Here is a 26,806-nt window from a genome sequence, read left to right as displayed (position 1 = left end):
GCTCTACGTCTCAATGTACAAGTTAAAGGCTTGTCCATAAAGCCTCGCTTAGAGTATTGTGCCATCCATGTTAGATGTGTGAATTATCTTGTATCCACTATTAATCCTCTTCCTCGTCATGTTAATACCCAAGATGAATGTGTTTTGTATGGCAAAACCAATGCTGATGTGACCCGCTTCAAATACGATGCTCTTCCCATGCCAACCGAATGGGAAATGGACTATCAGTCTATTCTTCAGGAAGCCTCTTCCCAATTCTTCAGGAAGCCTCTTCCCAATTACCCACGTTCCAGATTGAAGATGGCCCTTCAAAATTTATGGAATGTCAATATTAGTTACCCCCAACATGTTGCATCTCCAGGGAATTTCATGTACTAACAAAGTGGACATGTACGCTATAGGAAAGTGAAGCGAGCATGGTGGGGGTGCGTGCATCTACTAGAGTGGGCAAGAAAGCGGTTGGCAGCATGATGGGGCAAAAATTATGGTTGGGAGACAAGAGCGATCTGATACACTTGGACAATCCCATGCACCAAGGTACGAGAGAAGACTATACTCTCTACATTTGGATGAGCCTACATATATCGCCTCCCACAGTTGTGGTCACACAACTTCTCCCACATGTTGAGAAGTTGAACGTGGAGAGCAAGTTGAGGAGTGCGACATCACTGCCAAGGTATGATCTTTTAATGCAGCCCTTGTTCTTGTGTTTTTGTTGTGAGTGATGTCAAGTTGCAAACAACCAAGGTTGGGCTTTGTGTGGCAGACAAGATGGACTTAACAATTCAAGTGCTACCTGAATTGGTGACATCTGGTAGTGCAATGGAACTGATGTCAATGGCCCCTAGTATCACCAATGCAGGCGCGGGGACAACTGAATCCACCCATCCAATCCCAATAGGCAAGCACCATAATCCTCTATTTGTTAATGCTTGTAGACAACTACATTCTAATAAGGAATTTTCATGAGGTGTCGCAGCCACAATTGAAGACATAGAAGCATCAGGTGGATGCAAAGATAACGAGGAGGAGTTACAAAGAAAGCACGAGCCATCCACTTGTTATGTATGGTTTGAAGGTAACAAAATACATGCATAAGTATGGTTTGCATGCAAAAAAATCCATGCAAATCAGTAATCTTTTGTTGCTGAAGCACTCCTAACAGTGTGTTTCCTAAACACAGCTATAGACAAGGAGGATTGAGAGAGGCAGCGCGACGTTGCAGGTATGATGTCTAAGCACATGGAGACATCCATTGATCACATTCTGCCACAATGGTGGGTCCTTGTATGTGATCCATTCAAGGCCGGAAAGACGATAAAGACCGAGCGAGAATGCGCTGAATTCAACTGGTTATCAAAGTCCTTGGAGGAGCTGAACCACGAGAAGTGCTCTCAGGTAGATGGTCAGAGCATAGATAGTACATGCAATATCATGGTGGTTCGCCTCCCCAATGCATTGCCGGTATTTGGGCGGGGGGATGTCATTCCATGTTGGAATAAGTTTAGCATGGGCGATGCTTTCGATGCATTCCATCTTGCAGATCGAGTGCTTGCAGACAATGGTGTTCTTATAGTCATAGGGACAATGACATCATGGGTCGGCCTTCTCACACACTCCACAAAAGATGAGTGTTTGTGTTAATCAATGAGACTCCGATAGTGGAGATTAAATTGTTCGCAAGTCATTCACTTGGAAACACCAATATGTGTGGAGCACAACAGAGAGGTATATGCTCTGATCATGAAAGGGTTTTACAAGAGGGCTTTCCGTGGAACCTATGTTACTTGTAGATGTTTTGATTTGTTCATGTATGTGTTATATGCAGGTCCACGTAATGCATGTATTGGTGTACATGCGGGCATATGTGAAGTATAGGGCTACCTCCTTGAATGACTTTATGGAGGACGAGATCAACACCGCAGAATGGGTGTGTGATGTGGACGAAAGGCCTGTGCGAGGTATTCCTTGGCAATTGTGTAGTGACTTTGCCATAGTTTAAAACACGCAAGCGGGCCTGGAATGATTTTTGGTGTTTTAGCAGGTGGCATGCAACATAAACATTTGTTTTGGACGAGGTTCTTACAGGCCTTCTTAGAACATGGAGACACAATCCTTGATTGCAATGCGGGGTGTGGGGATTTGGCAAAACCCGCAGTGTAGGAGGGGTGGACAGTCATGTGCCTTGTCGGATCGCATGTTGAGGTGCCATTCCTAAGAGATAGTGTATGGATTCGAAATTGAAATGTGCATGAATCTTAGTTCAAATTTGATTATGCAATATTCCCTTTTTGTACTCTCATTGTGCTTGTGCTCATAGATAGTTGCCCCTAGCTTCGAGGAGGCTGGTGATTTTTTATTTGAATGGGGTGCTGCTACTAATGCTAATTTCTACTAAATATTCTGCTTTCGTAAAAAATTTCTTGCAATCTTTTGTATGTGCAACCAAATCTCCTAAAAACATCCAAGTGCCAATATTCATTAGCACTATGTGGTCTAGGTTTCAAACTTATTATCATGGATAATCAACTCAAGTTCTAAAGCCCTTGATGGGAAGTAGTTACTAGTATAAACCAAAGTACAATTCTTTCTTTATAGAGTTAGGGAACAGGGGTAATTCCACTATCACCTTTCCTTCATTTCTTGTGATAGTCCATCAAAGCTGCAAAAGTTGTTTTGCATCTGCATTGCTAAAACCAATTGTGCTAGAGAAAAAAAACGAGTCCAAGGTAATTGGGAGACAACAACCCTTGTGCCGAATTCAGCCCCATATGTGGCATATAGGTTTTTTATGATTGTGGGTGACTCTATTTTAAAAATTCTAGTAGTGCCATACTATCTTCATCAATGTATCCCTCCAATGAATTCGCAATTAGTGGTACCTTCTCAATAGCTAAATGTATGCTTTGCCAAGAACTAGTAAACAACAACCACCATTGAATGATACCTGTATAAGTATCAATTTGTTTGCTTCTATATCAGCTTCTAACTTGGTTTGTTGACCATTGTATTTTCTTAAGTTGGCATTTCTATTGGTGGAATAAATCCATTTGGAGCATTAATGCCTAAACATATGTTTGTTGTGTATGTTCTCAAGAAGGTGTCAAGTAAACAACATGCGCATGTTCTTGGAACTAATAAATGAGGAATTGAAACTATTGGGGAATGGTGTTGAAATGTTGGACCTTTTACTAGGCAAAGGTTTTCACTACATAGCATGCGAATATGGACAATTCATGATTATCTCAACCTCTCATGACCATTATTTTGAAATATACGTTGAGTCATTTGTGTACATACATTTTATTTTTTATAAAAATGGTTTTGTAAGTCTCGCAACAAAGGAGTGTCGACATGTGATGACAAGTTGGATACCAGATACAATGACGATTATCTATAATACCATACCTCACCATTGGTCATTTTAAGATTGCTTGATGAAAATTTGCATGAAGTCATTTATCAACCTATAAAAATGGTTTTGCAGTTCTCTCAACAAAAGAAATGTCGGCATGTGATGACAATTTGGATACCAAATACAATGATGCTAAATACTTAATTATGATAGCATACCTTACCATTGGTCATTTAACATTGCTTGATTGAAAATTTGCATGAAGTGGCACATTATAATCCTTTCATGATCAATTTTCAAGATTATAATGTGCTACTTGCATAATGTGTATGGTAGGTGCTTCTATTGCAAACGTTGCATGCATGAAACTATTGTGATGTGTTGACAACAATGAGCCTAAGTTTTATAACGTATTTGACTACATCAATTACAAATGTTAAAAAAAAGTATTGCTAAATTTAATTTAACATAAAAAAGAGCTTCACAATTGGATGTCATGTCAAACAAGACCAAGTTTAGTGACTCCAAATTTCTTCAATAAACAAGAAGACAAAAAATCAAAGTGCACTAATTTTGATTTCATAAAAAGGATTGCTTACATCATTTTTACAAAGAAAAGGCCGTCCATTACAAATTATCCTTACATCCATTTCTCTATTTATTTGCTATTGTACCAACATTAATATTCTACTTGCATTTTCATTATTCATCCACAAGAGAAATTATCAATATGCACATCATTCTCCCTGCTTTTTTGTTATGCCATTTGAAGATTGTCTTCTCTTTACACATTGCAATCTATGGTATTTTGACGTCACTTGCAACTTTTATTATGCCTCTTCTCCATACTAGTAAATCCCCATGCTCCTACTAGTCATTATCCTCCCTCGTATACTGACACTCTTTGTTTTAAAAAGTTGGATATCATACTACATCATTACACATTCCGCTCAGGATGGGAGACCAAACATTGCACAAATACCTTCATATAATTAGCTTTGAGTATTGGACATGTTCTTCAATATGTTGAATGCTCCACAACTAGCTAGAACATGCCCTCTCTCTATTTCTTCTCATAGTAATTGAAAAACATGAGATCCATGTTGAGGACCATCGATAGTTGTGTTGCAATCAACCTCGTTATCTTTGTCATCAATCTACATTCAAAAACCAATTACAAAACCATTCATAACCAATTATGAGCCCTCTCAAGAAATATGATCCCTTTTTTAATTGAGAAAAATGATTACAATTCTAGTTATAGATCCATAACCACTCAAAACCATTCATAACAAATCATTCACCATTTTTCACCAATACACACAATAAATATAGTATGCACACCATGTTTGATCTAAGATACACTACTCCTAATGTCTTGGCCTTGTAGTGGATATTACTACTATCGTAGGACGAAGCTCCTGGTCTCTAGATGGTGGTCCAGTAATTATGGTGATGGATTGAGCCTTTATATTTTTCTCATTTTATTGCCCAAAATCTTTCTGTAGTGAGTCATTTTTGCTCTACTGAAGAAAACATTTAGACATAGTTAGTCCCATGGATAGCCTTTGCTTACAATACTTGCTTTACATTTGTTAATTTTGATCATATGTGAGTTTGCTTACAATACTTGCTTTCCATTTGTTAATTTTGATCATATGTGAGTTTACTTATATAAGCCCAATTATAGTTATATCGCAAGGAGTTATGCAAGTGTACATGTTTACGTCCATGATTATGTCTTGTCTTACCACTTCACATCTTCATAAGTCATTGGCTGACTTTTTTCACATGCAAAATTTTGTATCAATCCATCTACTTTTCTTCCTGGAGTTAATTTTGTGTTGTATACAAGAGCTTTGTAATAGTCAATGTTGACCTCAACCATTTGCATAACTTCCTTATCTATGTTTGATAGACTATGATATTGCATGCTTTAGTCCAATAAGCCCTTGGCAAATTCTTTTCATATATCAAGCATTAAGGTAGTTCACCATTTATTCAGCATGTGAATTGTCTTTTGATATATATCATGATATATGAGTAGCTCTTAGAAACTCCTAATTCCATCTTATGCTCATCCCTATGAACTTCCAAAGATGCTCATATCAACCTTTTGGTGGTGATAGCGGTTGTGGGAACTCTATTAAACCTATACCTTTTAACACATGCAAAGCAACTACATATGTAAAACACCCAAATATTAAAACATACATTTTAAAATCAAAGTTATGCTATGTATCCATGGAAATTAAAAGTCCCCTCTATGCATTTATACAAATCCAAACTACCTTCCTTTGTTACATGTCCATAAGCCCCCCCCCCCCCCCAAAAAAAAGAGAGCCTTAAACACAAATAAGTTTAAAAGTGCCATCAAAATTCCCATATAATTTATGTTATCAATGGGGAAGACTTTATACTATGCATTTTGAGTTTTGATATGTACAAAATGACTATTATATTTGTTGTAGGGGAGGGAATCTATGAAAAATCTTGCATGCTTAGTGACAACTCAACGGTTCTATCAAATGCAAAAGGTTTCATTATTATAGTGCTTTTCTTAAAATAATGTCAGTTTTGGTTTTACATAGTATGACTAATAGTCAAGCTAGGGTAGTACATAATATTTAAGGGGAGATGTTTTCTTCACATTTTTTTGAATCATCTTTGTGTAGTTTCTTGCCTGGACAAGGGGGCTAAAGGGAGTGTGTACATGGGGTAGATGGTCAAGAATATAGAGAACTCTAGAAGGGACCTAAGTCTGCGTGTGAATAGGGAGTTAATGTTGCATCATATTCACTTTTGTTAGTAGAGAGAAGAGTGTACATTTTGTATAGCCAAAAGGTTGGTGTCTCTTCCCTCTCTCTTCAATGTGTATGTAGAGTGTGTGAGGGAGTGTTCATTGTACATGGTACGAGAGTATGTTTCTACATACTCTATCAGAGCTTATGGTTCAGCCTAGTAGGTGCGAGTGACCCTCACACACTGAAGTAGCTCAAGCACAATCTCACTTTACAGGCACAAGAGTATGTTTCTACATGCTATGAGAGCTGATGGTTCAGCCTAGTAGGTGCGAGTGACCCTCACATACTGAAGTAGCTGAAGCACAATCTCTCTTTGAAGTCACAATAAGGATCAATGTAGTGCATGGATAAAAGCTTCCTACACATGAATTATTTTTACATCAAAACAAAATGTCTTTCCTAAGGAAACAATGAATTCGTCATACATAATACATCAAAAGATCATTCTTTTGTTGAAAAAATTCTATTTGAACGGTTTTCAACTAGAGAGTCTACTTCAAATATTAACACTTCCCGCATGCATCCCGTCGGGACCTGAAAGCTTGCGATCACAAGGCTCATGGCATAGCAACTTCACTCAAGAATTAGTGAGGAACAAATTCCAAGAGCAGTAATCCAAAATCGCTCACAAACAATACATGATCTTACAATAGATGATATGTGGCTACATGATGCCGAGTTGATGAAAGTATGGGAAATCATGTTGATTCATCATTGACAGGGGGTAATTCAGAGAATTTTCATTCCAAAGTGTAGTCATTGTGCTCTTTGCTTGCCTAATGCCAAGAATACTTATCCAAAGCATAAACGAACATTGGATCATCCATGACCACCTGAATGTCGAGGTTTCTCTTTCATTTTTTTCAATTTCAAGGTATTGCTGTCCTCCTCTTCTTCCTTCTGCTCAGCTTCGAGCATTGCCAGCTATCTCAGAGAAACACGGGAAAATCAGACAACAGATCTTGTTAAAAGCACAACATAAAATGAAGCCACTTCAGAAACTGGAGCTTTATAGCTATGTTAGAAATAAAATACAAGTGAGAACTGCGCTAGAAGCTACTAAACCAGTCAGGGATGAGAAAAGATTCTGGACTTGCCTCATCCAAAACTGGCTTTAATTCCCTGTAACGAGCGTCAGCAAGATCAAATCCATCCTTGCGGAGTTCCTGACCAAGATTCGATATACATAAGTGAATACTCCTCTAACAAGAACAAACAAATAAGAGAGAACTGTGAATGATTATGCTTATACTGGAAGAGAATAAAACAAAACTAGTCCAGAGAAAATACATTTCTTATGAAAAGGGGTTTTAATTTGCTGTCTCTCCTCCATTGGACAATAGTATACACAAGAAACTTAACATGCCCTGATAACTTGACAAACCATAATGAGTGTCAATAGGTGAATTGTGTAGCCAAATGGGATAGATCAAGCTGAATGCCTGAGAGAGAGGGAATCATGGAAAATGTCAAATATTTGACCAGATCCATTAAAAAAAGTAGAAGACGTAAACCTCAGTATACCGCACATCTGCAGCCAACTGCTGCTCAGATCTACTACTGTATGCTGCTGCTTCTACTGCTACTCTCATCTTATCTTCTGCCCAAGTCTGGAGCTTCAGTGGGCTGCTGGAGTGGTTCTGGTTTATACCTAAACAATGTCCCAAAAGGTCTTTATATAGAGGGTGGGAGGGGAGCCAATCTATGACTCCTTAAACTGGCCAACCAGCGAGCTTATAGAGCCATCCAGCCACCATGTGGACCGACCCCACCCAGGAACAGATCCTGGCCAATCGGTCTGCATGGACGACCAGGCCCAGTAGCTGCTGGGAGAGCTTCTGGCGGATACCTAAACAATGGTTTATATAGAGGGTGGGAGGGGGGCCAATCTGTCCCTGCTTAAACTGGCCCCAACTAAACCAGCCACCATATGGGACAACCCCCAGCAGACATAATCGACCAGGAACAGATCCTGGCCAATCAGGCTGGATGGCCAACTAGGCCCAGGCCCATTTGCTATCCAAGATAAGGTCCATCTGGCCTGTCATCACCTGATGTCCCTGGGTGTGTCTGCCCTACATACATGTTCATAACCTGCCTATATGCAGGGCCTATCCAGCCCTCCAGATGGGCCAACCAACCCTGTTAGCTGGGCCCTTGATGCTGTCCAAATGGGCAGACCCTCTGCCAATATGGCATCCAGTATTGCTGCCTAGATGGCAGCCCACAGTATTCCCACAGGACAGCAGGGATGCCACAGTCCACATGTACTATAGATCTGCTCTCATGGCAGTCCCTTCCCCTGCCCATGCAGCAGGCAAATGCTGCCCTTTTGGCAGCTCCAAACCCTAACCCTACTACAGGTGTCCCTCACCCTCATTTGGTGGCTTAAACGTGGGGAGCTGACTTTATTCTCTGACAGTGCCTCTCATCAAACCAATGTGTGCCTACACCCCCACCAATAAAAGAGATGATCTAGCTCTCATGGGAGACTTTCCAGCAAGTCGAAGGCATCTTTGAACACTGGTCCATTACCCGCATCTCCTGCTCCTCCATGTACTACTGTAAAAACTCATTGAACTCTCGGAGCAAACTCAGATCACAAGCATTACAGTGCTTACCAATGCAGCACTACGAGCACATCACACCCAGAATCTTCTAGATGCCTAGGTGCCCACCATCACATGCACTCCACCATCGATCCATTAAGGCATCCTCCAACTGACAAATGACTATCCATCTGTCCTATACGTACAAGGACCCAGGGTTTGATTTAACCCATCAATAAACTGGCTCCATCAATAAATTGTCCAAACCAATTGCCTGGCTGGTCAACATAGACTCTCTCCACCAAGTGCACGTCCAGAAACCCTAGAACTGCATCCATCAGTCTCTGGTTCCCACCTGTGGCTGAGCTCCACTCAAGGGTCAATCTTGAGTTCCCTAACATCATTTGCAATGGGCGTCAAGGGCTCCTCTTCTTGGTCAGATGCATCAGTCAGTAATTGAGCCTCCTCCGAGGCAAAAATCACCAAAAGAAACACCATGTTTTGGAGCCCTCTAGGATCTAACCCAAAACACATTCCAAAACTACAATTAGCAAAACACAAAGATAATCAACAGGAAACTCACCTCACTGCCACCCTTAAGCACGTGGGCTAGACATCAAACTCAACAAGCCCATGCCTATAGCTCTGGCGCCCCATACCACCAAAACCCGTTCCCAAGGAACTATTGGCACAGTATCTAGTGATCTGCCATGTAGAAAGCAGGAGTCTAGGCTCAAGATCCAAACCAAACCATCCAGTGGTGTGTACATATTGAATTCCAACACAATAACCTTAGCCACTCTTATACAGAAGAGCATCCCACTTTATGGAAAGCGTCCTTGCTAAAGATAGCCAATCAATTTGGTCATTTGATAGTGTAATCCCATGTTGGCATGCTTCCCTCAACCCAAAGCCCCCTAACCCTGCTGGATTAAGTTCACTAATATGAGAATTAGCGTCTAGGTAAATATTATTCTTCCCCTCTTTTGAGCGCTAACTCTAACTCTTAAAAGAAATTAGGAAAGTTCTTCTACAAACTCGCAATTGACTCTCAAGTTGAGTAGCCCTAAGACCTATCCTTCCACTTAACTTTGAACACTCAAATTAACTAATTCCTAAGTTTCCTTTCCCTGAACTCGATAACTCTTTCGAATTCATGTGGAACATAGATCAAATCCTTAACTTCCACAAGTTCTTGGGACTAGACTGTCTCCAGTGCCCAACACTTATTTCAATCTATTAACATGAAAGATTGGGTGAACATTTACGTGTTGAGGCAATTCTACTTCATATGCAACCTCATTAATCTTTTTCAAGATTAAGAAGGATCCACAGTACGTAGGGCATTCTCTGGGTGAATGCCATCTATCACCATAAATCGGCGCTCTATCTTGAGCACTCTTGATAGATTCTTGAGCAATCACTAAAATCTCTTGCATATTCCTACAAGAAATCCTAGCTGCATTGCATATACTTGAATACCCTTCAATCCAACCGTTGTAGGAGACCTGGGTTGATATCCATACATAAGCATAACCGGACTGAAGCCGTTAGCAATATGCTTAGCACCATTATAGGAAAATTCCAACCATTGGGATGTACTTCTCCCAATCAAATGGCCGAAGCATAATGTCACGGGGACGTCATGGTGATGGTGAAGTGTCTAAAGTAACTGTCACTGAATTTGGCCTAGGGTACCAAGCTAGGGGCCTTAGTTAATGCCCAACAGGTACCTATGATTTTATGTGCAATAAGTGCAACTCCTGGTGCTATTGGAGTGGTTTCATTTCCTAAGGTCATTGGTTTGGTTCAGTGGGGTCATCCTTTAAAAATTGACCCCCCAAAGATCCTACAAAATAGGGTCATTGGTTTCTTTGCACTAGGGTCATGGTGTGCCATCTAACCCCCTAGGGTCATTAAAAATCCCACGCCTCATTTTGCTTATGTGTCTACTGGCGGCCTATCTACTTGCCTTGTGTCACCTCTGGAAGTCCCTAGAAGGCACTGGAGCCCTTCCTTGGCTTTCTTTGCTGATTTGAGACTTCACCCTTACCAAGGGCGTATTAATTCATTCATGACGGATTTCTACAGCTCTCCCTTTGCTTACTGAAGTGGAATTTCGTGCTTTCTTCGCCACAGTTCTCCTCCCCTTGGTTCCCTATGTTGCTGGCATGCTTTCGGGACATGGACGCCTTCATTCGGGGCCACTTTTGAAGCTGTTTTCGACTTTCTTCATGACAGAAGTTCTTCTTTTCTACATCTGAAGTCATATTCATGGGCGCCTCTCTTCCTGCTCTTGCCTGGTGCAAGGCGCACTGAAAACGGAGCTGTTTGTGGGCTGTAAACTCTGTTCTGGTGGACGCGTTCTCAGCTGATCTGCTACAACTTGCTGGACGCACTTTTCTCTGATCTTTTCTAGTGCTGGAAGACACTCCTGGGCAGCTCCCTCCTACCAGAGTTTGCTGTCCGCTTCTCATCCTACTTCTGGAGCTGTTTCGGGCTGAAACAGGCTCTTTCTGTTGGCTGAATTCTCATCTTCCCTTTCTACTCTTTGCTACAGCTATTCTTACTGAGTTCTTGTAGGCTGGATGCCTTGCCGTTGGCCTGGGAGAGGATTGGGGCACTGGTTGTTTGGGGCACTGGTTGTGATACTCTCTCCCTAGGGGTGCAGTGGCTGGCCTTGAGCTCGGTAATGGCTTGGAAATGGGTAATGCATTGCTTGGCATGCTATCAGATTGGTCTACTTGTGATTATGCATGACTACTGAAAGGAACCAAGGTAATAGCACTGGGAGTTGGTCACTAGCACAGCCACGGGTTGGTGTTGTACTAGGTTGCACCTGCGGGTGAGCTCTTGAAGGAAGTCCCTTTGTATCTTTGAGCTAACCAGTTTAAATAAATACCGTAAGGGGCACCAAGTGTTGGGGCTAACAGGTGTCACTCTCTATGTTTCTGAGTAGGGGCATTCTAGCCTCCCTTGTCTTGAATGGTTCCATGATGCTGTGCAATGAAGTTCTATGCTTTGAGTTTTGTTTGTGAACAAAGGCAATCATTTAAGTTGGCTGTATTGTCATCTTTGTGGGATAGTAGAGACAAATGCACTGCCCTTAGTGTTCTAAAGATGGTTACAGTGGTTCCGATGCCAGGACCCTCATCAAATCAATCAGAGTAGTCCCTGGGCAATTTGGATAGAGAAAGCCTTTGCTGATTTTGGTACAGCCATCCATTGCTTTTGGATATGGATAATATCAGACCTTGTAATGATGCAGACTCAGCGTCTGACCCAGAGCCACAGATAAGGGGAGCACACCCTGGAATAAGAGTGCAAAATGCAGCCCATGAAGGGTAGAATGTTCAAGTTGATGCATTGGGGCAGCTAGCTCCACAAATGCAAAATCCTGTGGGTACAGTTGCATTGGGTGTATACCCAAGTGTGCAGGCTAATGATATGGCAGTAATGCAAACACAGATGGCTTCTGTGTTGCAAGTTTTGACTCAGCTCACTCAGAGCTTTGCTGAGATTGTGCCGCATGGCTCACCACTACTTTCGACGTGGATGTCATGACTCAGTGGCATAACTTGAATGCTAGGGAACACTGGAGATTGGTCCTCTTTGTGAGGCCAACATGGCTAATCCGGAGCTTGGTAACCCTGTCACATACTATCATAGGGAAGCTACAGATTCACATTCAGGTATATGTGGACTATGAGGATTTCTATGTGATGCCTTTACCTGAGTCTGATGTTTTGCTGGGGATGCCTTGGATGTACCGTGTGCATGTTATCATGTAGGCTCACGGAAGCAAAAGGATGCACAAGAGTGGAGCAAGAATTGGAAGCTGTCACATCAACTAGTGTAAATGAAAATGAAAGTACAAAGTACTATAAAAGAGAACCCTAGGACCTAGTGTCCTAGTGTTACCACTAGTACTAGGTGTCCTAAGACACTAAAAGTACTAGGTGACCTATGTGCCAATAACTAAAGCTACATGGCACATACAAGGGCCCAGAGGGGATCAATACGACCGGAAGAAGATGGTCTACAAACCCCCCTCCATGGTATAGGCTGAAGTATTCTGCAAACGTCTCAAAATACCTGGTATTTTTTGGTCATGGTGGCACATGTTCATTCAAAAGGATATAGCCAACTATGAATGTACAAGGTATGCCAGATCATGTAACAAAGGGAACCAAGTGTAAAGCATGTCGAAAGACTTCAAACTTGGGACGAGGAAGTGCCTTTGTAAACATATATGCTATGTTGTCCTCTGTGGGAAGGTAGGACAACTCTCTGTCTCCTGCTGACAACCGCTCTCGAATATAATGATAGTGAACTTCAATGTGCTTGGTACGCGCATGAAACACTGGATTACGCACAATGGCCAAAGCACTCTGATTGTCAGTGTAGACCATAGTGGAGGATGTCTGGCGAATACCAAGATCTATAAGTAACTATCGAAGCCAGACACACTCTACTGTAGCAGTGAAGGCTGCCCTGTACACAGCCTCACAGCTGGATGTGGCAACTGTTGGTTGCTTCTTGCTGAGCCAAGAGATACATGAACTGCCAAGCAAAAAACAGTTGCCGGTATGTGACACTCTGGTGTCGGAACAACCTGCCCAGTCACTATCCGTGTAAGCATGCATGGTAAGTGAGCCCTGATCACCATAGAAGAGGGCTAAATCCTGAGTGCCTCTGAGATATCTGAAGACTCTCTTCGTTGCCTGCCAATGCTGTGAATTGGGCATGTGCATGAACCTGCTGAGCTGGGATACTGCATACTGTAAGTCAGGTCTGGTGTGGCATAAGTAAATGAGACATTCAACAACCTGCTGGTAAAGAGTGATATCACATGGTGGGCTCCCATCATGAGCTGGAGATTTGAAGCCATGGTCCACTGGAGTAGAGATTGGACTGCAATCCTCAAACTGAAAACGATCAAGGAGCTGTCCAATATACTTGGACTAATATACTTGGACTGTGACATCATGATAGCCCCCTCAACCTGAGCAAACTGAATGCCCAAATAATAGTGCAGCTGTCCCATGTCTGACATTTCAAAAGCTTGCTGCAAATCAGCCTTGAAAGCTGCAATATGCTGAGTATCAGGGCCCGTGATCAGCATGTCATCCACATAAAATCAGCACTAAAAAATTAGATCCACTCCCATGGACATTAAGAGTGGGCTCTGTGGGGCTATTCTGAAAACCAAGGGACAGACAGTGTGCATGAATTTTAGCATACCATGGCCTCGGTGCCTAGTTTGAATACTAGCCCTGGGTTCGTACTTCAAACCATAAAGGGCTTTTCTCAGCCGGCATACCTTGTTTTCAGAGCCAACAACCTCAAAGCTAGGAGGTTGTGTCACGTAAACTTCTTCCTGCAAATCCCCATGAAGAAACGCAGTCTTGATGTCAAGCTGGTGCACTTGCCAATGGTGATGGGCTGCAATGGCAATGGCACATCTAATAGTAGTAATCCTGGAAGTGGGAGCAAAGGTCTCCTCAAAGTCAATGCCTTGTTGTTGGGCATACCCTTTTGCAACAAGACGGGCTTTGTGTCAATCTATGCTGCCATCAGATTTCCTTTTTAATTTGTAGACCCACCGGGTACCAATGGCATGCTTGCCGGAAGGGAGATCTACTAATTCCCATGTGTCATTTTTGGCAATAGATTGTAGCTCAGCTTTCATTGCATCCATCCACTCTTTGCTGTCAAAAGCATCTTTATGGCACAAAGGCTCTTCATTGCAAGCTGTAGCAAGGAGTGCAAAATCAAGAAAGTGAACATGCATCTGTCTATTCCCTGATCTTGTCCAGGCAGCAAGAGGTTGATCTTGTTTGTAGTCCCTCATCATGTCAAGAAGCCATCTGGGAACTTGCCTTTGCTGTCTATTGATAGCTCTTTCTTCAATCACTGCATCATGAATAGTGGGATCATTTTGTGCTGGAAGAGGAACCTGCAAATCAGCATGGGGTGCTGGCTGATCAATGCTTGTTGGAGGGCCTGCAGGAGGCTTATGTTGCTGGTCAAAGTCCCCCTCTGAGGGAAGCAGAGGTAACCAAGAGTCAAAGGCATCAAACATGTCACCTTCTGGCTTAGCTTTGCAATCCACAAGAGGAGAAGCCGAATGTTCAGCAAAGATTACATCTCTACTGACAATAATCTTCGCAGTATTTGGTTGATACAACCGATACCCTCTACTCTCCTGGCTGTAACCAATAAATATGCATTTGATTGCCTTGTCGAAAAACTTATGTCTCAGCTGAGATGGTACCTGAACATATGCAAGAGACCCAACAACTCTCATGTGTGAAAGTGAAGGCTTCTTGCCTTTCCATGCTTCATAAGGTGTAACAGTCCTCAATGCCCTTGTAGGTGATCTATTTAGCACATAGTTGGCACACATCACTGCTTCAAGACAAAATTTATTGGGCAAGGACTTGGCCTTAAGCATGCATCTGGCCATCTCCATAGTGGACCTGTTCTTCCTTTTAGGAACAGGATTATGCTGAGGAGTGTAAGGAGTAGTGCATGAGTAAGCAATGCCCCGTGAAGACAAAAATGCATCAAACTCCTTTGACATATACTCTCCCCCCTATCTGTGTTGAGGGTGACAAGCTTGCATCCTGATTCATTCTCAACCATATTCAGCCACCTTTGAAAACATGAGAACACTTCAAATTTGGCTTTTAAAGCATATACCCAACAATATCTTGTGAAGTCATCAACTAGAGTCATGAAATATTTGTACCTTCCAATGGCATTTGTCCTCATTGGGCCACAGACATCACTGTGCACTAGCTGCAATTTCCTTGGTGAGAATTTTGGACAATTCTTTTGAAAAGGAAACCAATGCATCTTACCCAAAAGACAACCCTCACACACATGTTTGGAAACTGTGTGAGTTTAAGGTACATCATTTGCCATACCCTGTGAATGTAACTTGGCAAGAGCTCTATAATTTAGAAGACCCATTCTCTCATGCCAAAGATCAGTTTCAGCAAGCTGTGAATCTGAAATAGCAACTGCTTCAATAGAAAGTGCAGCTGAGTGATGATCAAGGTGATAAAGACCCTTTTGCAAAGTGCTAGTGAGAACTATGGCATTGTAATCACGAAGATCATATACTAGGCATCTCTATCCATCAAAAATCACTCTGAAACCGGAAGTGGCAATTGCTGAAATTGAAATCAAGTTGACTTCAATTCTAGGCACAAAAAGTACATTTGTCAAAGTGACGGGATGGCTTGAAATGGATGTGAGCAGCACATCTCCAATTCTTTTTACAGCATAGGAAGCATTATTAGCACATGTGATAGTCCCCCCTCGAGGTGCATTAGCTAAGGAATGAAACAACTGTCTGAAGATGTGACGTGCTTGGAAGCACCACTATCAAAATTACCAAGACTGAGCATCATTAGCAGTAAAGAATGCATCAACTTTGGAGGGATCAAAGGAGCAATGGACAGCCCATGCCCAATCATCCTGGAGAGCATATGCATGTGAAGCATCTGCTGGCTCGTGGGATTCAATTGCATGTGAGGCATTGATTGTCAATCCTGCTTTCTTTTTCTCCGAAGCAATGTGCTTCCTGCTTTCTGAAATTTCATGCCCTGGCTTGCAACAATAGTTGCATCTTTTCTTCTTTGACTTATCCGCTGTATTTTGAGATGCATTGGAGGAATTGCCACTGTTAGGCGCATATTTAGGCTTGCCCATAGGCTTGGAAGCCTTGCCTTTTCCTGTCTGCTGTGAAGCAAATGCATGATCAGGAATAGTAGCTTGCCTATTAGCATGACTTTGCTCTTCCTGCAAAAGCAAAGTGACTAGCTGATCAAAGGACTAGTGGTCTGGATTACCCATGGCCACTAGTCGAAGGGTTGTAGCAAACCCTTGATATGTATCTGGCAGCCCATTCAATGTGGTACTGACAAGCTGAGAATTTGGCACCACCTCATCAATATTGGCAAGTTGTTCCATGAAGTCCTTGACCGTTGTCAAGTATGCATCCATAGAGTCACCTTCATTCATGCTGACTTCCTGCAATTGCCTTCTTAAATATGCAACACGTGCCTCATTGCGAATCTAATAAAGAGAAGCCAATTTGTCCCAAGCATCCTTTGCTGTCCTGCATGACCGGATGAGTGGAATAATGATTCTCTTGCATGATAAAGCAATACAGGAATGTGCATTTGCATCTCTTGCATCCCATCTTGTTTGTTCCTGAGTTGGAGGAGCATCAACAGGGGTGCTAGAGGATAAAGCATCAGGAGGAGTACCCTCTACAGAGGGACCAACAGTATGAGCAGCCACTGTAGCATTGGCTGGCCTCAGATCAACTCCAGAAACAATGTTCCAAAAATGCCTTGCAACAAGAAAATGTTTCATGAGATAAGACCACATCGGGTAGTTGGTGCCATTCATGATTGTTGCCAGCCATTGCAAATGAAATACCCTGAAAAGAAAAGACCTGAAAACACAAAAGCCTCAAGGCTATCACTGCAAAGAGCTGGCTGTCCAAAAATGACAGCAAATGTCTGCGAGTGAATGTCCTGCAAATTTCCAGCCCAAATCAAAGGGCAAATGCAAATTTGACCCAAATGTGACTGTGTCAAGCAATGACCACTGCATAAATCAGCAAATTTGGCAAAAGCCCAAATGTAATGAGGGCAAAAAAGCCAAAAAGAGGGCAGATACTAAAAAGCCCCAAATTTTGCTGAGATTTTGCAAATGTGACCAAATGTCCTGCAAATGTGACCCAATGTCCTCCAATCTGAAGAAGAAATTGCAATCCAAATCCCAAAGCTCCAATGTCTTGCAAGAAATTGCAACCAAAAGAAGGGAAATGAACTGAAAAATCCCAAATTTGCCAATGTCTTGCAAAAGCCCCAAAATTGCAAAATCGAAGCCCGAATGCAAAAGCCCCAAATGTCAGCAAAAATTTGCAGATCTGCTGCAATGTCTGCTCCGGACGGTACAGAATAGTACGGCCGCCGAAGTATGAAAATGTACGGAAATCAAAAATTGTACGAAAATCCGTACAACTGTGCGGACATGTTTTGACGTGCTATACGGACGGCCATACGGAATCGTATGGACATAAAAAATTTTGACAGTTGACGCGCCGTATGGAATCGTACAAACAACAGGTCGAGGGGTCGCGTCAGAGCTGTGCGGGAGCTGGATCTGGAGCTGGAGCTGGAAGCAGGAAGCTAGGAGTAGGGAGCAGATCCGGGAAGGAAGTGCTCTGATACCACTGTAGGCTCACAGAAGCAAAAGGATGCACAAGCGTGGAGCAAGAAGTGGAAGCCATCACATCAACTAGTGTAAATGAAAATGAAAGTACAAAATACTATAAAAGAGAACCCTAGGACCTAGTGTCCTAGTGGTACCACTAGTACTAGGTGTCATAAGACACTAAAAGTACTAGGTGACCTAAGTGCCAATAACTAAAGCTACATGGCACATACCAGGGCATCAATACGACCGGGAGAAGATGGCCTACATATCATAGATACACATGACAAGAAGCTTACCTTGACTTATATATAATGAAAAAGCATCTTTCTGCGTATTTGATTTTTGTCAAAGAAAAAGAACCAGATGAGAATAACTCTGATTTTTCCAAGCTGGAAAAACAGCAAACTGACTTTTTATTTCAGTTTCAAGATTGTTTTTCAAATGAACTCCCAGAGGAGTTACCTCCTGAGAGGCCAGAAGATCATACCATTGATATCATTCCTGGCAGTTCTCCACCTAACCGACCACCATACAGGGTGAGTGCGGCACAGCAAGAGGAGATCATGTGTCAGGTGAATGAATTGTTATATAAGGGGCTGATTCAGCCAAGCTCTTGTCCCTGTTGTTCTCCTGTCCTCGTGCAAAAGAAGGATGGATCTTGGAGAATGTGTATTGACTACAAGGCTTTGAATAAGATCTCTATCAAGAATCGATTTCCTATTCCACACATTGATGATATCTTGGATCGATTAGAGGAATCAGCCATCTTCAGTCACATTGACTTGAAGAGTGGTTACCATCAGATACCAATCAGGCCCGAAGATGTACATAAGACTGCCTTCAGGACCACTTTTGGGATTAATGAGTTTCTTGTTATGCCATTTGGTTTGACCAATGCTCCTGCTACCTTCAATCGTATGATGGATCGCATTTTCAGAGAGCACAGGAAGTTTGTGGGTACATTCTTTGATGACATTATTGTGCACTTGAAAGATGAAGAGGAGCATAGGCAACACTTGGCAGTTGTATTTGCAAAACTCAAGAAACACAGTTTACCGGTCAACACCAAGAAGAGTGAGTTCTTCATGCCGGAGATACATTTCTTAGGACACATCATCTCACGAGATGGAGTGAGGATGGACCTTGCCAAGATAGAGGCAATCAAGAATTGGCCTCCATTGAAGAACTTACATGAAGTTCGTAGCTTTCTTGGCTTGTGTTCATACTACAGGCGCTTCATTCGCTATTTTGCTGAGATAGCTTCACCCTTACATGCTTTGCAAAAGAAGGCAGTGCCTTTCCGTTGGGGGAAGAAAGAAATTGCAGCATTCAATGAGCTGAAAGAAAAGCTATGCTCTGATCCTGTCATCATTCTACCAGACTTGCGAAGGCCTTTTTTTCTTCAATGTGATGCAAGCGGCAATAGTGTTGGTGGAGTACTTATGCAGGAAGGCAGAGTGGTTGCATATGAGAGCAAGCTGCTCCGAGATGCTGAACACAACATGAATGTATACAAGCAAGAGTTGGTAGCTGTAATTCATGCTCTTACTATATGGAAGCACTATCTTTTAGGTGCTGATTTTTATGTGCGAACTGATCATCAATCGCTGCGATACTTTCTCACTCAGAGAAAGCTTTTAGAAAAGCACATGAGATGGGCAAACTTCCTTTCTATTTTTCATTTTCAGATTGTACATGTGACTAGAAATAAAATGTAATGGCTGATGCACTTTCCAGAAGGCCACGTACGGAAGCTATGTCCAAGAAACCACAGGTATCTGCAGTTACCATTGCTTATCACAATGAGCTAGATGCCATGAAGGAGCAGTATGCTATAGATGATGCCTTTGCACGTATTTATGATCAGCTTATGCAGGGGAATAGGCATGATCATTACACACTTAAAGAGGCATTTATGATGATGCATGGAAAGCTGTGTGTAACGCAGCCATTGAGGCATAAGGTGCTCACTGAAAGTCATGCCCATGCCCCACCGTATGCAGGGCATAGGGGTATTGAGGCTACAATCAAAGTAGTAGAGCACTACTTTTATTGGCCTTCACTACGGAAGGATGTTGAGGCTTATGTCAAGACATGCATCACTTGTCAAAAGGTGAAGTATGACAGGCAGAAACGGCCCGGTTTACTTCAGCCTTTGCCTATACCAGATAGACCATGGCAGAGTATCGTCATGGATTTTGTTTTTGATCTCCCTTGCACTCCTTCTGGTCATGATGGCATTTGGACCATAATTTGCAGATTCAGCAAGATGGCTCATTTCATTCCAGTAAGGAAGAAGATTACTTCAGAGCAGATGGCAAAGCAGTTCTTAAAATCTGTTTTCAAGTATCATGGGATGCCTGAGTCTATTGTGAGCGATAGAGATCCACGGATGACCAGCATGTTCTGGAGAGGTTTGTTTGAAGACATGGGAACCTCACTGCGGTTTTCATCTTCTTATCATCCACAGTCTGATGGTCAATTAGAAGAGGCAAATTCTACAGCTTTGGATTTGCTCCGATGATATGTGTCTGAGCACAAAACAAAGTGGGAACAGTACTTGCCACTGATTGAGTATGCATACAACAATACAGTGCACTCTTCCACTGGTAAGAAACCGTTTGAAATAGTGGAAGGAGTGAGGAAGGTTCCTCCTATCTTGCATACAAAGGAGAAATTTTTTGTGGCAGATGAGTATGTGGAGGACTTGCGGGCAGCCTATGAAAAGGTTCAGTATGCCCTCCAACGCAGCCAAGATAAACAGAAAAGAGCTACAGATAAGCATCGCAGGGCAGGGACTTGGTTTTCACTGAAGGCGATTGGGTGTTGCTGCGTTTTCATAAAGCTCGCCTCAGGAACAAGAAAGGGAAGGTAAAGCTGTACACTAAGCTGAATATGAGGTACTACCGCCCCTTTCAAGTTCTTGAGAAGATCAATGAGGTAGCTTACAGGCTGAAGCTACCTGAGCAGTGGACCATCCACAATGCTTTCCATGTTAGCTTGCTAAAGCCTTTTCATGGAGAAGTGCCATAGGATATGCCAGATGAAGAGCAACCTGAAGTTGATGAGCAAGATGAGGTCTTGATTCCAGAGTAGATTGTGGCACATAAGGAACAAAAAGTTAATGGTAGAGTTGCTAGACGCTATCGTGTAAAGTGCAAGAACTATCCTGCGAACAATGCGATCTGGATGGAAGAGAGTGAATTTGCGGATTCACCTCAGATTTTACAGCTCTACCTTGAGGTATTTGGTCTCGAGCCTACTGCGGTAGTCTCTCATGCCGGTTCAGCAGAGCATATGTCTAGAGCTTACCGGATGCTCACGGGGGCGGTAGCACCTCCGCACCCACAGTGCAGGCAGGCTCACAGGATATCTAGAGGTCGCTTGGTGACACTGCGGTTTCACCCGAGGCACTGATGCTAACAGTGTTTCTACCATGAGACTTCTATGATGAGTGATCATGACACTCTAGTTAGTTGATGCACTGCCATATGGATGGATCTGCAGTCCTACTGTATGTACATTGTATTCTTGGTAGTTCATGTGATGTTGTACTATTGACGATGGGCTGTTTTATGCCTATTGTGACACCCATTCCTATTTGCTGTAATTTTGGGACACCAAAAAGGATAGTTTGCTGTTTCAAGACGGGGGTATGTCACGGGGACGTGGTGGTGATGGTGAAGTGTCTAAACTAACTGTCACTGAATTTGGCCTAGGGTACCAGGCTAGGGGCCTTAGTTAATGCCCAAAAGGTACCTATGATTTTATGTGCAATAAGTGCAACTCCTGGTGCTATTAGAGTGGTTTCATTTCTAAGGTCATTGGTTTGGTTCAGTCGAGTCATCCTTTAAAAACTGACCCCCTATGGAATCCTACAAAATAGGGTCATTGGTTTCTTTGCACTAGGGTCATGGTGTGCCATCTGACCCCCTAGGGTCATTAAAAATCCCACGCCTCATGTTGCTTATGTGTCTGCTGGTGGCCTATCTGCTTGCCTTGTGTCACCTATGGAAGTCCCTGGAAGGCCTTGGAGCCCTTCCTTGGCTTTCCTTGCTGATTTGAGACTTCACCCCTACCAAGGACAGCTTCATTCATTCATGGCGGATTTCTACAGCTCTCCCTTTGCTTGCTGAAGTGGAATTTCATGCTTTCTTCGCGACAATTCTCCTCCCCTTGGTTCCCTCTCTTGCTGGCATGCTTCCGGGACTTGGATGCCTTCATTCGAGGCCACTTTTGAAGCTGTTTTCGACTTTCTTCACGACAAAAGTTCTTCTTTTTTGCATCTAAAGTCATATTCATGGGCGCCTCTCTTCCTGCTCCTGCTTGGTGCAAGGCGCACCAAGAACGGAGCTATTTGTGGGCTGTAAACTCTGTTCTAGTGGACGCATTCTCGGCTGATCTGCTACAGCTTGCTGGATGCACTTTCCTATGATCTTTTCTGGTGCTGGAAGACACTGCTAGGCAGCTCCCTCCTACTAGAGTTTGCTGTCCGATTCTCATCCTACTTCTGGAACTATTTCAGGCTGAAACAAGCTCTTTCTGTTGGCTGAATTCTCATCTTCCCTTTCTACTCTTTGCTACAGCTATTCTTACTGAGTTCCAGCTAGGCTGGATGCCCTGTCGTTGGCCCGGGAGAGGATTGGGGCACCAGTTGTGATACTCTCTCCCTCGGGGTGCAATGGTTGGCCTTGAGCTCGGTAATGGCTTGGAAATGGGTAATGCATTGCTTGGCATGCTGTCAGACTGGTCTACTTGTGATTATGCATGACTATTGAAAGGAACCAAGGTAATAGCACTGGGAGTTGGTCACTAGCACAGCAACGGGTTGGCATTGTACTGGGTTGCATTTGCGGGTGAGCTCTTGAAGGGAGTCCCTTCATATCTTTGAGCTAACCAATTTAAATATATACCGCAAGGGGCACCAAGTGTTGGGGCTAACAGGTGTCACTCTCTATTTTTATGAGTAGTGGCATTCTAGCCTCCCTTGTCTTGAATGGTTCCATGATGATGTGCAGTGAAGTTCTATGCTTTGAGTTTTGTTTGTGAACGAAGGCAATCATTTAAGTTGGCTGTATTTTCATCTTTGTCGGATAGTAGAGACAGATACACTGCCCTTAGTGTTCTAAGGCCGGTTACACATAACTTCCAAGACCTAATTGACCCTTTCTATTTGCCACCAAACTGAGGATGATCAACGGACTTCATATACAAACTGGCTCCTAACTTCTAAAACAAATTCTGTTAGAAGTGCGTAGAGAACTTCAAATCTTTGTCATGGACTATGTCACAAGGCAACCCATACAATCTAAACAACTACTCAACATAGTGATGAGACAATTCAATAGCCTTCATAGTTGTCTTTGTGGGTGAAAATCTCGCCACCTTTGTCAATGCATCCACTACTACCTAGCATAATGCCCTCGCTGGGTTCATAGTAATCCCACAATGAAGTCCATGGAAATACTTTCCCATTTACTTCCAGGAATGTCTAAAGGATGCCACAACCCTCCATCCCTAAGGAGTTCTACCTTATTCATTAGATACTATTCGCAATTTACCACATAGTCAATAATCTTGGCCTTTCACCTTAGGCCAGTAGAGCATTCATCAGCAATATTATTCAAGCTACCCTTTAGATATCTAATCTCCATATCAAAATCTTGCATCAATTCAGTCCACCATGCCTTCCTTCCCCTCAACTTAGGCATATCACATATTTACTTGATAGATTCGTGGTCAATATAAAAACCTTGGTTCCATATAGATAATGTCGCCAAGATTTCAATGCCTATATAACCGCATAAAGTTCCTTTTTCTAAGTAGGCCACCGAGCGTAAGTGTTATCTAGCTTGTTAGTCTCAAAAGCTACAAGTCCGTCCTCTTGGAATAAGGTTGCACCTACCACGAAATCACTAGCTTTAACTTCGACCACAAATGGTCAGCTAGGATTCAATAAAGCCTATATAGGTGCTTCTTTCACCTTAAACTTGAGAATCTGAAAAGCATCATCAAGCTTTCTCATTCCTGGAGATAGGACTATTGGACCGAAGTCCACGTCCCCTAATGAGGTTTATCAAAGAAATAGTTAGCTTCGAATAATTCCTAACTTTTTAAGAAAGACAGCTAATCCTAGAAACGCATGAAGATGGCTTATTGTCTGAGGAACGGGCCAATCCAATACCTTTTGGATGCTATCATGATCAATGCTCATGCCCTCTTGGGAAATCTTATACACGAGTTCGTTATGAAAGAACTCACGCTTAGACTCCTTTGCACATAGCTTCTCACGCCTTATTATTGCTACAATAATGCGGAGATGCTCGACATGCTGTCGATAGAATGGATGTACACCGTGATAGAAATGACTTCAAATTTTTCCAAATATTCATGAGAGATGATTGTTCTTCATTTCCTAGAAAAGGGACTAAGAACTCATGATGGCCGTAACTAGTTCAGGATTTTGTCTTATATATGTCTTCCTCAGCTACGCATATTTGGTGATAACCAATACGAAGGTCAATCTTTGTAAAATAGGCAGTTCCCTGAAGCCTATCAATCAAATCATCCACCCTAGAAAGGGATACTGGTTCTCAATTGTAACTTTCTTGAAATTTTAATAGTTCTTCCATTTGGCTCATCTTGTAAGGCGCCATGCTAACAGGCTGAGCTCCTTAAACTAACTCTCTCCAATGGTCTACCGATCTAAGGGGTGGTAAATCAAGTGGCAAATCAAATGAAAATACATCAGTAAATTCCATTTTAATTTTTGCAAGTGCTCATGTTTCAACTTTCCCATGCATCTAACTTCGAAGATTCATTAATATATTTAACTTCAGATGCAAAATTACACAACACACACTGATACCTTTGACCTTGGTCAAAGTAGCATTCTTTGTCTTGCACTATATCTTTGGAGATTGCATCCGCCTATTACCCCTTTTGCCCACAAAGGAGGCAAGGACCTTCACATATTGAAGGGTTTATTTACTCGCTTTGCAGCCACCTCAGCCGATGTCTATGAAGGACTCTGGGATTCAATCTGCACAACCCTAGTAGAATGTAAGCGCCTCTTCTGCCTAAAGTTCTTTTGTTTGGACTTTGTCGTAGGCTAAGTTTTTTGTGAAAAACTTCCCTTAGCCATGGTGTCATCATAGACCCTTGCACATCCAATCGATTCCTCGAGGTTTTTCCTTGACTCGCCTCCATCGTGCATGCTCTGATATCCAAGTCTGAAAGCAATCCAAAAGCAAAGGGAAATCAACCCCATGCCTCTTTGAAAGCTTCTCTCTCTCTCCCCGCTAGCCTCTCCCCGCTCAGCCTCTCCCTCCCGCTAGCCTCTCCCCGCTCAGCCTCTCCTCTCCGCTAGCCTCCCCACTAACCTCTCCACTCAGCTTCTCCGCTAGCCTCTCCGTACAGCTCTCCGTACCCCCTCTGTACAGCCCGTCATACATCTCCGTAACCGCTCCGTACAGCTCGTCGTACGCTCCCCTTACAATCCCCGTACAGGTCATCGTACAGCACCGTACAATCCCCGTACAGGTTGTCGTACAACACCGTACACCTCTCCGTACCCTTTTCGTACATTTTCGTACATCCATCGTACCTGCCCATACCTTCTCACAGCAAAGCCCCTAGGGTTTCTAACCCCGAGTTGGGCTAAACTCCCAGCCCAACTCGGGGGTTAGGTTCAGTTAGGGAGTTCTAAGAAATAGCCAATATGGATTGGCTCTCCTCCAAATCCCCCTCAACTCCATCAACCTCAACTATCGGGACTCGGTACTCTACAGTTGCAGCCATGACACCATCTCCGTATGCACGCAATTACGAGCAAGAAGGGTCCAAACGACCTATCATTGGACAACGTGAACAGATTTATTATTTGCAGCAAGCAATCAGAGAGTTAAGGCTTGAGCTGGCAGAAGTAAAAGCTCAACTTCAAATTCTAGAGGGACCTAGCAAGCAGGCAGTAATTGATGAGGTTGTGGACTCATGAAAGAATTCTCCTCCTACTCCTCAACTAGTCTCTACAGTCAAAGATATGGTCCATACTGAAGTACAATCAATCAAGAAAGAAGTGATTGAGGAGTTTGACACAAAGGCAAACAAGACTGATATCCAAGAAGAGATCAAGGAACATGAGGCCAAACGTGATAATGCATTGAAGATTAGAGTGGGGGGGCTCCCTGAAGGATGGTTCAAAGATGATGACTCTTTCAATGAGACTTTAGCACATGTCAAAGCAACCATGCCTAACATTGAATGGAAGGTTGATGATGATGATGATGATGATGATGATGACGGGGCAACTAATATCCGGCATTCCAAAGGACATGCTATTCTTACACTCGAGTCGCGAGATTTACGGATCAAGCTTCTTCGATAATCTTACAAGTTGAAAGGGACTAAGATATGGATAGCTGAGGAACTTACACAAGCTCAATTGAAGAACAAGGCAACGGAATTAGCTAAAGTCAGGGCTGCTAGGAAGGATGGAAAATGGGCAGTTTTTCGTTAAGGCATAGCACTAATTAAAGAGTTTAAATCCAAACCAAAAGACTCTCAGTCTTAAACTGATGTATGGCTGATTACTTCTTCAGATTATGATGTAGGTATTCTAAATAATTGGGGTTGCTTTTGCACTCCCTGGGATCTGCCATGTGCCCTCCCTAAAGCAGATGTACTAGACGGTGTTTTGTTGTCCCATAGACCTGTTAGTCTCCCGTGGACATTAATAGACTTTCTTTCTTTCTTTCCAACCTACAGCCTGGTGTAGGGTCCATCCAGGAGCTGTGATCTGCAGACTCCAGCAGCTCTCCTTAATGTGTTCCAAAGCACTGTCACCCCTCTCTACG

At 42.8% G+C, this 26,806-nt stretch overlaps 1 protein-coding gene and 1 pseudogene across 1 annotated transcript in view; one reads left to right on the top strand and one right to left on the bottom strand.

Moving 5' to 3' along the window:
* Nucleotides 1–1,100: 1,100 nt before the first annotated feature.
* Nucleotides 1,101–2,163, top strand: LOC147899500 (uncharacterized; annotated as a pseudogene).
* Nucleotides 2,164–6,526: 4,363 nt separating this feature from the next.
* Nucleotides 6,527–26,806, bottom strand: part of LOC147899499 (Galactose oxidase/kelch repeat superfamily protein) — a 121,770-nt gene continuing 101,490 nt past the window's right edge. Inside the window, exons 19-20 of the mRNA XM_087378048.1 lie at nt 7,257–7,325; nt 6,527–7,083 (exon numbers count right to left, since the gene is read on the bottom strand). Of these exons, the coding sequence (XP_087234174.1) occupies nt 6,979–7,083; nt 7,257–7,325 (174 nt within the window). The 3' untranslated portion in view covers nt 6,527–6,978. The remainder of the gene's footprint in view (nt 7,084–7,256; nt 7,326–26,806) is intronic.

This window comes from Dipteris shenzhenensis, chromosome 8, assembly GCF_047967505.1.
Source record: "Dipteris shenzhenensis isolate YYH24624 ecotype China chromosome 8, Dip_SZ_1.0, whole genome shotgun sequence".
NCBI lineage: Eukaryota > Viridiplantae > Streptophyta > Polypodiopsida > Gleicheniales > Dipteridaceae > Dipteris > Dipteris shenzhenensis.
Note: the sequence above shows the minus strand (reverse complement) of the source record. Positions and strands in the feature narration are given on the sequence as shown.